General features: G+C 38.3%; 1 protein-coding gene across 1 annotated transcript in view; it reads left to right on the top strand.

Annotated features, from left to right (window-relative positions):
• The window catches only part of NAV2 (neuron navigator 2), a 233,111-nt gene that overhangs the window by 183,185 nt on the left and 37,345 nt on the right, over nucleotides 1–12,581 (top strand). Inside the window, exons 14-16 of the mRNA XM_050711116.1 lie at nucleotides 1,609–1,900; nucleotides 2,814–3,516; nucleotides 7,510–7,977. Coding sequence (XP_050567073.1) covers nucleotides 1,609–1,900; nucleotides 2,814–3,516; nucleotides 7,510–7,977 — 1,463 coding nt within the window. The remainder of the gene's footprint in view (nucleotides 1–1,608; nucleotides 1,901–2,813; nucleotides 3,517–7,509; nucleotides 7,978–12,581) is intronic.

The following is a 12,581-nucleotide window of genomic DNA, read 5'->3' as shown; positions in this document are numbered from 1 at the left end:
TTGAACAGAGAGTCAGGGAAACAACATTTGAATAATATGAGGAAAATACAACACAAAAATAGCATCTAAATCCATACTTCAGGAAATGCTCATTAGTCCAATGGCTCAATATTTAGATAAATATAGATAAATAACTCAGGTCCTAAACTTATTTTATGTGATTGAAGGAAGACTACTTTGATGTGTGTGTTAGCTTTCACATATTGATCACTCAGACTAGTTTTTCAGGCTTTTAAAAAAGCACGTAGAGTAAAAAGCAGAAGAAATTAAACCACAACCCCACCTAGATTCTGTAAGATTAATGGTATGATCTGGTAAGAAAAATCATCAACTTGAAATGTACTTGAGGAACTTAAAAAAAAAAAAAATTTTGCTGAAAGCATGATAAACTATCTATCCTTTCCTGTGCTGTGCTTTTCTGCTTATCCCAAGTGAGTAGAAGGTTGTGAGTTTTATAATGTTTCAGGGTGTTTAACACAGTTTCCTTTAAAGTGTTATTACCATATGACTACCGCACGGTGCTGAGCACACTTGTCTTTCACTGAGGCTGCAAGAAAGAGATGACACCCGACAACTTCCAAAAATACACCACTAGCTCTTACTTGAGAACTTCACGATCACGTGTTGAATTGGCAGGCTCTTTCATGATACTGTCATGTTTGAGGAGCATTATGAAATTTTTACCTGGATGAGGGTCAAACATGGACATTGGTCATTTGTACCTGAGCAGAAATAGTTGGTTGTAGTGTTACAAAATTTGCCCAAATTAATCAACAGCATTTGACAGGAGAAGTAGAACTCTGCAATGAGCATTTTAATAGTAATCATTAGCAACAGATAAAGCTAATGTAGGGGAAATAGATTTTAAGAGCTTCTGAGAATTTGACAAAAGCTTGTTTAAGAGAAGACTATATTTGACATTGATCTTAGCAAAATTCTCCATTTGCACAATCTGTCTGTGCAAAGAATATGGAAAAACAGTTTGTAAGAGCTGAATATGAATTTAAAAATGATCTTATTTGTGTATTTATGTCAGACATGAGTATCATTAGAAATTTGTAGGGGATTCATTTTTCTTCAGCTTGGATGTCTTCCTAATATGTTAGATTAGAATTAACAGCATTCCACATCTTCAAATCTGTTCAAAAAGCTGCCTCATCATGCTCTAGAGATCAGATTGTCAGACAAGAGAGAGGAAAGCAGAAAGAACAAGGAAAAGCTAGCTGCACAGGTTTGAAATGATTTTTTGGCATTGCACTAAAAGGGTTCCTGGGAAATTTGAGATGGAGGATTATAAATGGCAAGGAGCTGAATATATCCTTTATAAATCAAGTGCTTTTTTCTCTTTTTTTTTTGCTTTATTTTATTGGGGGTGGCTTGTATGTTTTTTGTGTTTTTTTTTTTTTTCCCCTAGTGTATTGGAAAAAATATGCCATTTCCGGGGTTCATTTCTTACTGTGGCATTTCTTTATCAAGGACATGTTAGGTTTATTGGTGCATAAAGATGACTGCTAAGTTTATGTATCAGTTTAATGGTTCTCATCTATGAAGCTGCTTAAAAGAAAGCTTTGCTATGAAGGTTCTAATACAATTCGTTATTTGTCCTAGACTGATGCAGAAAAGCATTCCCAGGTTGAGCGGAATTCCTTATGGTCGAGTGATGAAGTCAAGAAATCAGATGGAGGATCTGACAGTGGCATAAAAATGGAGCCAGGATCTAAATGGAGGAGGAATCCCTCTGATGTGTCTGATGAATCTGATAAAAGCACTTCTGGTAGGAAGAACACTGTTATTTCACAGACGGGTTCCTGGCGACGGGGCATGTCAGCTCAGGTTGGCATTACCACACCAAGGACTAAACCTTCTACCACCTCAGGCACATTAAAGACACCTGGAACAGGTGAGAAAAGGTGTAAGAGATAAACAAGCCAAAAAGTGTGATCAGTATGAAAACAGTTTAAATACTTTACACAGGCAGAACCTGAACTTCAGGTAATCCTGTCTTTATTTTTAGGTATTTTTAAAATATACAACAGCTTGTACGTCTGCATTTCTATTTCTGTTCATTTTAAAATGAATATTATGTAGTAGGACCCTGTGAAACTTGTTTTCGTGACAACCATAGTCATAAGCCAAGCTATTTACTGGGCATAGTATTGCCATATAAAATATAAATAATGTAATTTTAGCTCTTGGAGTCACAGTTAACTTCAAGAACATACAGTATATGTGGTTGAGGAGATTTTTTTCTCCAGTACTAAACCAGCATGTTTATTTATACTAAACAGTATTTAGTTCTGGATTTTCTTATAAATGTTTAAGTGATTTTAGCACTTGCAGATGTTTGAATGGAAATTGATTGAATTTAAATAATCAAGTAATACAAGTTAATACTTCTTGTTTGATTGTGTACACAACTGTACCTGGAAAAGTTGAGGTCAGATACTTAACTTTCTTGAAAAATGCCTTTTAGGAAAATTTTCCTGATGGCCTAATACAACTTCTTTCTGATGATTAAAAGGGATCAATCTGTGGTAGCTACAGAGGGCTACATTTTTTTTTCTTATCTGTCACTATTACATAACTGTTCTGTTTTTCATATTCTCAAGGGCAAACACACCACATACTTTCTCTGGCAAGTCTGCATGTATAACTCACAAGAGTGGCATTTAAGTTCAGTGCAGACTAGATCATAATTTTTAACCACACTCTTGTGGCTAACACGCTTTTGCTTTTCATGCTGCTTTGAGTTTCGTCATTTGCTTGATGTTTTCAAGTCATTAAATATTAGAATTCTTTTTCTATTTTTGTAGGGAAAACTGATGACGCCAAGGTATCAGAAAAGGGTAGACTATCTCCTAAAGCTGGACATGTTAAACGTTCCCCATCAGATGCAGGACGCAGCAGTGGTGATGAATCCAAAAAGCTTCCCACAAGTAACTCTAGAACAACTGCTGCTAATGCTAATACATTTGGATTTAAGAAACAGAGCGGGTCAGCTGTAGGCATGACTATAATCACTGCCAGTGGGGCAACTATCACCAGTAGATCAGCTACCCTGGGAAAAATCCCAAAGTCATCTGGACTCATGGGTAGGACCACTGGTCGGAAGACTAGTGTTGATGGCTCTCAGAACCAGGATGATGGCTACTTAGCACTTAGTGCCCGAACTAATCTTCAGTATCGTAGTTTGCCCCGGCCTAGTAAATCCAGTAGCAGAAGTGGAGCTGGGAATAGATCTAGTACAAGTAGCATAGACTCCAACGTAAGCAGCAAGTCGGCTGGGTTGCCTGTCCCTAAAATGAGAGAGCCTGCCAAGGTAATTCTTGGAAGCTCTCTGCCAGGATTAGTCAATCAGACTGATAAAGAGAAAGGGATTTCGTCTGACAACGAAAGCGTGGCCTCATGTAATTCTGTTAAAGTGAACCCTGCATCACAGACTGCTTCTAGTGGAGCTCAAAGTTCTCACCAGCAAGGAGCCAAGTACCCCGATGTGGCCTCTCCCACTTTGCGCAGGTAGGCAATAAGTTCATTGATTGTGAAATGATGTTAGTTGGAGCTGAATGATCAGGAATCTTCGAGCCAGGTCTGGCTGTGTTTTGTGGAGCACCTACGATTTAGCGTCCTACATCAAGGTCTTTGTATTCAAATTTAATGTCACATAAACAGGTTGGCCAGTGTTGTAAATACTCAGAACTTTGAGATAGCAGCAAGGGTTTAACATTGGGAAAAAACAAACAAACAAAACCTGTCTGTCAGAAAGTTTGGCAATTGTGATACAAGTCTGTTAAAAAAAAATGTACCTGAAGGCATTATCCATATAGATTTCACAGGAATAAATACTTTCTTATGTGAAGGTTACTGAAGAATTCTTGCACCAATATATATGTAACAAACTTGGAAAAACTCCAGTGGTGGATCAAATTAAAATCGACAACAGAAGAGTTATTTCAAATTTTCACTCTAAAAGTGTAATTTGACCTACCACGCGTAGAATCACATGCCTAACCCAAACGGATTAGGCCACTGTGTTGTGAGACTCATAACATTAGGTTATTCAACTACACAGAAGAACCCTAAGTAAAGTTCCTGTCTAAGCTGGGTTGAATTTTCTTATCTCAGTAGTGTTTTTTAAACAGAAATCTTACTTGTCTTCTAATTTCTCCACCAGTACCCCCTATGTTATTTTAACATTAATATTGAGTTGGGCAGGAATCCCTTTGTTGATGCAATGTACATCCAAGTCTTGATATTGGTGAAAAGTTCCGTTAATATTATTTTTCAATTTAATTTGACATTGAGTAGCTTGTCTGTTTCAAGTTGCAGTGTTTTGCATTTCATTTTGTCTTGACACCATAATACCCATACAGTTATGCTACATCATCCTGCTTGCAGTGATGTGATAAAGCCACATTCCATCTGAAGCACCAGTGCAAGCATAATGGCTATGATGGCAGCTTAGACTAAAGCTTTAAAGAGTTGTAAACTGTTTCTTTTTAGATGAGTGTTTTTATTTGAAGAGCATTTGTGTGAACAATTCAAGATAATTCATTTACTTTATTCTTGATCATCATTAGATAAACCGTGTCCTTTAGAACATGTGACCTTCATCAGTGACTACTTAAAATGAAAAACTCAAATAGACCTTTGATTTCTAAGGTATACCCCATGACAAATGCAGGTTTTCAGTGTTGCGTGCCTCAGGTGCATTAATCTGGAAATATAATTACAGATTTTTTATGATTACTAGAAAGCCATATTGCTAGCCGTATAATTGAAATAGTGCATTAGAAATACATGCAACTTCAAAGAGAAGACACTGAGGCTGAATTTCACTGTTCCCTCATTTGATTTAGAATTTTGTTCTTGATTTTTTAGCAGGCTGCCTAAATAAAGAGGCATATACATCAGAGTCGAATTTAATCCCTTCTGTTTGTTGCTGATTTCCAGAATGACAATTAAAACGATTTTGAGCATTATTTTATATTCAGTTGAGATGAGTTGCAAACATTATTTTTTGTATGTAATTTTTAAAATATTACACAGAATCACACAATCACAGAATGGTTGAGGTTACAATAAATCAGAAACCGTACCTTTGTGATGGTATAGATTTGCCTGCAGGTCTCCAAACATACATGACTGCTGTGCTGTCATAAACAGTGAAATTCTGTAATTCTGCTATGAGACCTTCACTGCGTCCTCTCAGTATTCCCTTTAGCTCAAGTATTATGAATACATCATTTCTCTTAAATTAAATCATTTTCTATCTTGATACATTTTATTATTAAATTGGGCATTTGTGCTTTGGAACATGTAATACACTGCTTTTCTGTTTGTGGGAGAAGTGCGTGACCCAAGAGTCAGCTCAGATCTGCCAGTCTCTTGTCAGTAACACTAGAAAGGAGAAAACAGATGTCCTCCCTTGTAGGGTATTTCCTTCCAGAATTAATGTCTGTATTGATGTGACTGTCTTGATGGGTTGGCTTTTCTTCTAAACTGAAGAAATGCTCTTCAGACCGCATCCTCTTTTGACTGTATTTGTTATGAGGCTGTGGTTCAGCAATACTCTGCCTTTGGCAGCAAAGCGTTTCTGTTTGTGCCACGGTGCACCATCTTTTCAGTCGTATTAGAGGTGCCGTGAAACAGTTTGTGGAAGATGGCATTGCTTACAAACAGCTTGTAAATATGTAGTGTGGGTGGTTTTTTGTTTTGTTTTGTTTTGTTTTTTTTTTAAAAAAAAAAAGCTCTAGGATCCTATCTCTACATCTCAGTTCCCCGATGCAATTGAAGAGGCGGTATGCAATGGCATACGAGCAGGAAGGATGCCCTGAGCTGGTATTGTTACTGAAGGCCATGTATCAATGCAGTATGGTTGGACATTTTTCTTCATAGTCACTCTAATAACATGAACTCTAAATAGAACCTAGACTCTAAATATCTCTAAAACCCTGTAAGAATGGGCTTTGTCATTTGAGGTCTTTTGCTCCTCTAAGTCAGGGTCTCCTGATCAATGAGGTGTGATGTAGGGTGCAAAGTTTGCCAGGTCTGTGCTGGTTTGTGGATCCTCATTGCTCTCTCTAAGTCAGGTGCTGAGCGGTTCATGGCACAGATACTTGAGCAGCGCTGGACATGAGGTAGATGTAGATGTGCACCTTAGCCTGAGCCAGCAGAGTTGTCCAAGTGCTTTGTAGCAAGTATGCAATGGCAGCAATCCAGCAGCGATGCTGCAGACGTTTTGCACAGGCGTATCGAAGCTGCAGGTAGCACACGTGCAGTAAGTATAGTGGTTCTCAGCATTGCTGGACTTACTGCGCTTGTGCTGGAGAGGGCCAGGCTGTATTGCACAGCCTGTGGTCCTGGGAAGCGTTGGACAGATTGACTTGGTGTGCATGTGGTATGCAGGCGACCTGAGCATACTTGAAAGCAGAGGAAGTCCTCCTGGGTGCATACCCACCCATGTCTTTAGGGGCTCTTGGCTGGAAATACTGTAGTCCTCTTTTCTGCAGACAGTTGAGTAGACACCTGCTTTGAAAGATTTCATCCCCAATGTGCACACCGTTGATATGAAAAGAGCAAATCCATATAGATACGGGTGAGGAAAACTAAGAGTCTGAAGGCAGTTAAAGGAGCTAAATGGCAGAAATAGAAGCACTGTTTTGGGGAGGATGTTTGAAGCTATATTCAAAAGCTACACTTTCTTCAGAACATTATAAAATGTTTCAGCATGTAGTCTTAAGCATGTTGATTTCTAAGACATGCTTTTGAGAACTTTCAGATTGACTGAAAATGAGGGAACTGAAATGTTTTCTTCACTGGCAATGCAGTTGCATGACAGGCAGCAGTGATGCAAATTGGAGAAGCTGCAGTCATCCTTCCCCAACCATGCTTTTATATCCCTTCTCTTGCACTGGTTCTGGCACTTAGCTCGTCTTCTACTGAGCAAGTTCCAGGTGCCAAGCAAGGTAAAATCTCATTTTATGCTCCAAAGTATTAGTTTCCAACAGGTTTAGCTACTGAAGTAAGACAAACATACACATGATATCAGTAAATATTTTTACTGTTACATCCCTGCAAATGCTGCTTCTGTGCAGAGCGTTCAATGGTTTCCACAGAATTCACCTAACAACAAGCTTTCAACCTCTGCTATTCCATGCTTCAGAATAATCAGTGCAAAATTTCTCTGGTATCCTTTTTCCTTAAGAAGCAGAAGACAATACTGCTCTATTTTAGTTGTATAAAGCAGCATTTTAGCTTTGTGAAAGTATTATTTGATGATTCAAAGAAGAAACTCTTCAGATGAATTTGGTGCTACAGAAATTGTCTCTGGACTTGATGTAAGGTGGAATGAACACAAAGAGATTTATAAATTTCTGGTTTTGTATGTCCAATATAGGATCATTTACCTAATGTTGGTTTTCTGAAATTAATATCTAGGGTTTAGAAATAAAATATCATTGCATTTAGTATTCCATTTTATGTATTTTTCATGTCTCTTTTTTTTTTCAGACTTTTTGGTGGAAAACCTAGTAAGCAAGTTCCCATCACAACAGCTGAAAATATGAAAAATTCAGTAGTTATATCCAATCCTCATGCTACCATGAACCAGCAGGGTAATCTTGATTCACCGTCTGGCAGTGGTATGCTAAGCAGTGGGGGCAGCAGTCCTCTGTATGGTAAAACCACAGATATGAACCAATCTCCACTAGCTTCTAGTCCCAGTTCAGCGCATTCAGCTCCTTCCAACAGTTTAACATGGGGTACCAACGCAAGTAGTTCTTCCGCTGTTAGCAAGGATGGCATTGGATATCAGTCTGTCAGCAGTCTTCATACCAGCTGTGAATCCATTGATATCTCTCTGAGCAGTGGAGGTGGGCTGAGCCATAACTCCTCCAGTGGCTTGATTTCAGCCTCTAAAGATGATTCTCTGACTCCCTTTGTCCGAACCAACAGTGTTAAGACTACATTGTCCGAAAGGTTAGTAGTTCTTTCTCTTGTTTCCGTATCCTTGTATATATATCCTTGTCTTCAGTGTGAGTGAAGTCCTGGCAGCAGTAGCCAAGAGTGTAGTCGCAATTCAAGTTGTGCTTCTTATAAGATAATATTGAGTGATATTACTAGAAGAGACAAGGAAGCCATTCCAGGCAAGGAGCCCGGTTCAGAGCAAGACGATTTGTTCAGGTGAGATTTTTCATCTGCTGAGGTATCCAACATCACAACTTTTTCTTGCTACTGTACCTAAAATTGTATATAATACATGAATTGTGCATTGTACATTATCCTTTCAACGATCACCTGTTAGTTGATCTGATAGGGGCATTCAAAAAAAGCCTTATTACGATTTTCATTTGAGAAGCCAACTGTTTCTCGTTAAACTTCTTCGTTATTTGATGAAGGTTGAATCTGGGCTACCAGTGCACAAGTGCTGTGCTGATGATAATGGCTCATGAAAAGACTGCAATTTGACAAGTTTTTCAATTGGAGTCCATGCTGAAGAGAAGTCCCTGTCTCCCTAGTCACTTGATCCCTTCTCTGCCTCTCCTTGCTGCCCTGTCCCATCTCCACTTTCCCTCTACAATGTTGCAGTACAGGCTTTTGTCTGAATGCTTTAAAGAAATCAAGTGGGAGATGGATCCAACTGAAAAACGATGACCTGAATTGTATTTCAGACTGATCAGTTCCCCAACTCATAGATACCTGTGTGGACACAGAGTAGGAGCTGGGAGCAGACTGACCAGGGAGGAGGGAGAAGGACTGCTTTTCCAGTGTCAGAGCTGTATTAAAGACATATTGAGATATCATCTGGATAAAACAGACAGTGACCTGCAGCGCGTGCTCTTTGAGTGGCCTTCTGTAGAAAGTAGTGCCACTGCAAGCGTTGGAAATCAGCTGTATCCTGACACGTAATTATTTAGTTAGGTAGCAAAATTTCTGTATTAGCATCTTAATGGAAAAAATTTTTGCTGAATGTAATGTTTTGGTGGTTTGGGTTTCTATTTGCATTTTATTGTAACTCCTTCGTTTTCTCCTCCTTTCATTCTAATATTCCTTCTCTTGTTTTCTGTCTTGTTGGACTGATTCTTCTAGCCCTCTTTCCTCCCCTGCTGCTAGTCCCAAATTCTGCAGAAATACTTTGCCCAGGAGACAGGACAGGTAATGCTGTCTCAGGACAGTAGAATGCACAAGGCTGTAGGTGTTGTTGCCCATCTCGGTGACACAAATTGTTTTGTGAAAGGTCATGCTCAGTTGAGTCCTCTGCTATGTTCATTGTTCAGGTGTGAACTGACACAAAGACATGCCAGTGAGAGTCCACTCAAATACCCCATTTATCTACCTAAATCTGGGGAATGGCATATGGCAGAGTTGGCATGTTTTTGTTGTTGCTCTTGAGACTGGGAACATCTTTTGTATTTTTTTTTTGTCTTTTTTTTCCACATTTGCTCATTTCTTTGCCAAAGGCAATTTGAAAATCTTGCAATTTTTTCCTACCAATCTAAACTCTCACTAGCATTTCAGCATTCCTCTGGCATGCTGCTTTTTCCACTGCGTTTCAGGCTTGTCACTTTTGTTGTGAAGTCCCAGTGTCATTCAGTGTTGTCAGTCCTTTATTGCAGTTTGGTTTGTGAGTGTTTTGTGGGGACTTGGGCGCATCCGTCCATGTAAAAATGAATGTAAAATATGGAAAAAAAATTACCTGAGTCTAAACATTCTAGTTCACTTTTGCTCTCTGTTGCAATTTTAGTCAGTCCCACACTGGAAATCAACTGTAACTTAGCTGTATGGATTGTCGTTAAGTTACTTCATTTAAGCATGCAGGTATTTTCTTTAAAAACAAATTAACAGGCTCCGCTCATATACAAAATCATCAGTTGTAAAACCGCAAACTCAAATGTTTGGGGTTTGGCTGGCTAATAGATTCCTTTTACTTTGCTAATGGCATTTACGCTTTGAAAACTGAAACACTCTGTGCTCAGTGCTGGCACAGCGCAGCCGTGAAAGAGTCACCAGCTGCATTCTCGGCATGGTGCCCGTTGAACAAAATGGCAGGAAGGTGGTTCTCACTTGCAGATTCTCATCAGTTTTCACGAATAGTCTGCCCCATGCCTGCTGACGTGTATTTTTAAGCATAGATTTGACACATGGTTCATTGTGGACAAGAGAAATGGCAAAATCACTTTGTGAGCAAATGAGCTTCACTAGCATGGTATCAGCTGCATGTTTGCAAAAATCCACCTGTGGGTAAGGAGGTTTTTGCATGTTTCTGTAGGAAGGCCCCAGCACTTTTTCCTCGGAAAAGGTGATGTAGATGTTTGCGCTTTTTTCTTCATCCTGATCTTAATCCTTCCCTCTTGTTCTTCTCTGAAGTTCTTTTCTTTTAACTTTTCTGCAGCGACCCACATCTTGATAGGAACACTTTGCCTAAGAAGGGACTCAGGTATTGGTGTTTCCACGCAGTTTAACAGCTTTTGTTGTGGCTTTGGAGTTTGTTGTGTTTCTTTTGTGGCCGGTGGTGATGGTGGCAGCGTTTGTAAGAGGTGGCAACAATCTTTTTCTTCTTTTCCTTCCTTCTTTCTTTCTCTTTTTCTCTTTTTTTTTTTTCCTGTAATCCTTAATGGAGGGCATTTACCACTGTGCTTTTTTCATCCAGTGGCTTCTCCGCTTGAGCAAGAATTGTGGCTTTGCTGGCTGAATTGCTGAAAAGCATCTCATAAACCATCGCTGGGCTTGTCTTGGAAACAATAATTTTGCACCTTTTGTGGCTATTACATGAAATGATATGAGATTGTTTTCACCCCTGGGAACCTCGGTGTAGATATAAAAATAGAAGAGATTTTCAATATTGTCCTGACCTTCTTAGGATGAGATTGGACATGTTCATTTAAAAAAAAAAAAAACATATTTGCTTGTGAATACTTAAACATGCAGGTGTCTCAGAGATAATTTCTACTCTTCTAGAAAAGAAAAAAAAATTACCCAAACAGACTTCTGGCAATCATCGCCTAATACATTTTGTGCATCTCTAAGACTGTGATTTTAATGACATGAAAAATAGCACTGAAAATTTTATACCTTTTGATACAAGTAATTCTGTCAAGATTATCAATATTAGGTCTTTTTATTAAAATGCTTAGTGTTACAGAATGTAGAGAAGATATCAGATAATTTTAAAAAATTAAAACTTCAGAATTGCTTTATGCAGCTTTTGGGATCACCAAGCTGGTGCCTTGAAACGGCAGCTGCAATTTATTCTGTGCTTTACACATTGTTCTTCACAGCAGCTTTATCCCATGAAGCTGAGGGCTAAAAGCCTTTCTTAAAATGGAATTTAGTTTAAAATGTTTGTGTGGTTGTCAAGTATGTCTCTAATAAATAAAGGCTCTCTTTTAAGACTGAAACGTTTGAGTGCTGAAGAGGTAGGTATTAATGCTGAAAAAAAAACTCCATTAGTGTGTTAAAGTAAAATGACTGTTTAAAGCCCTTTTCTTAATAAACTGATATTTGTGTAAAGTTTAAGAGATGCAAATAGTCCTCAGTCAGTGGCTGTTGCTTAAGTATTGAGGCATGAGAAGAAGAATGAAAATCCTGTTTTTAAAAATAGTTTTAATTTTTTCTACGTTAGTTACTGTAGCATTCACATTGATTTAAAACACTCTTAGAAATGATATCTTACTGTATAGTCTTCAGTTGAACAGAATCTAATCAAACAAGATAATATCAACTGACTGCATTTTAAGTAATAGGCTCCAAGTGCTTGATTTTTGGAAGGAGAGGTAGTCACACAAATATTTTTCAAAAGGCGATGGCATAGCATAACATGGACACTGAAATCCATCAGCAGACAGTGTCTTTGTCAGTTAGCAAGTTCTGTTTTTCTCACTGTTTTGAATCAAGTGTTTCCATTGTGCTCTCCCTTTTGATACCTGTATCCTTCCAGGCATTTCACGTGACGCCTGTGGTAACCTGCCTATTTTTCAGGCATGTGTAAAAGCAAATTTAAAACTTGGGCTAAGGTGAAGTTAGTGGGTGTTTTGCCATTGACGTTGGCATGGATAAAATTTCCTGTATTTTCTTTACCTTCAGAAAAGGCTGAATATAGTCTCCTTTATGATTATTTAGTGCTATTTAGTTTTGAACTAAATGACATACCTTTCCATTAATGCCTGTGTAATATGAATTATTGGGTCCCAACTTGTTTAAAAATCAGATAATGGCTTTGTTGACTTGAATTTGATTGTAATATGACGAAAAGCCTTCTAAGCTTAGAGATGCACCAAAATATTAAAATAGTGATAGAATTTTGGCATAACCTAAGGAAAGGGAAGGATTTCCAAGCTATGGTTTTGTTTTTCAGACATAGCTGGGTAACACACACTATACTTCATTCTGCAGTACTGCTCTACACAACTTCTATCTGTAGCTTTTTGTTTACTGCTAGTTTGGTTACTACTGAAGCTGTAGGAAAGGAGTAATTTTTTTTTTGCAAACAAATGGAATGAATTAGGCTTGGAACAGCTCCTTAATTCAGAGTTGTATTTTTGTATCGTGTTAGTTCTTAAATTTTATACGTAAGTTTTCCCATC

Source organism: Cygnus atratus, chromosome 5, assembly GCF_013377495.2.
Source record: "Cygnus atratus isolate AKBS03 ecotype Queensland, Australia chromosome 5, CAtr_DNAZoo_HiC_assembly, whole genome shotgun sequence".
Taxonomy (NCBI): Eukaryota; Metazoa; Chordata; class Aves; order Anseriformes; family Anatidae; genus Cygnus; species Cygnus atratus.
Note: the sequence above shows the minus strand (reverse complement) of the source record. Positions and strands in the feature narration are given on the sequence as shown.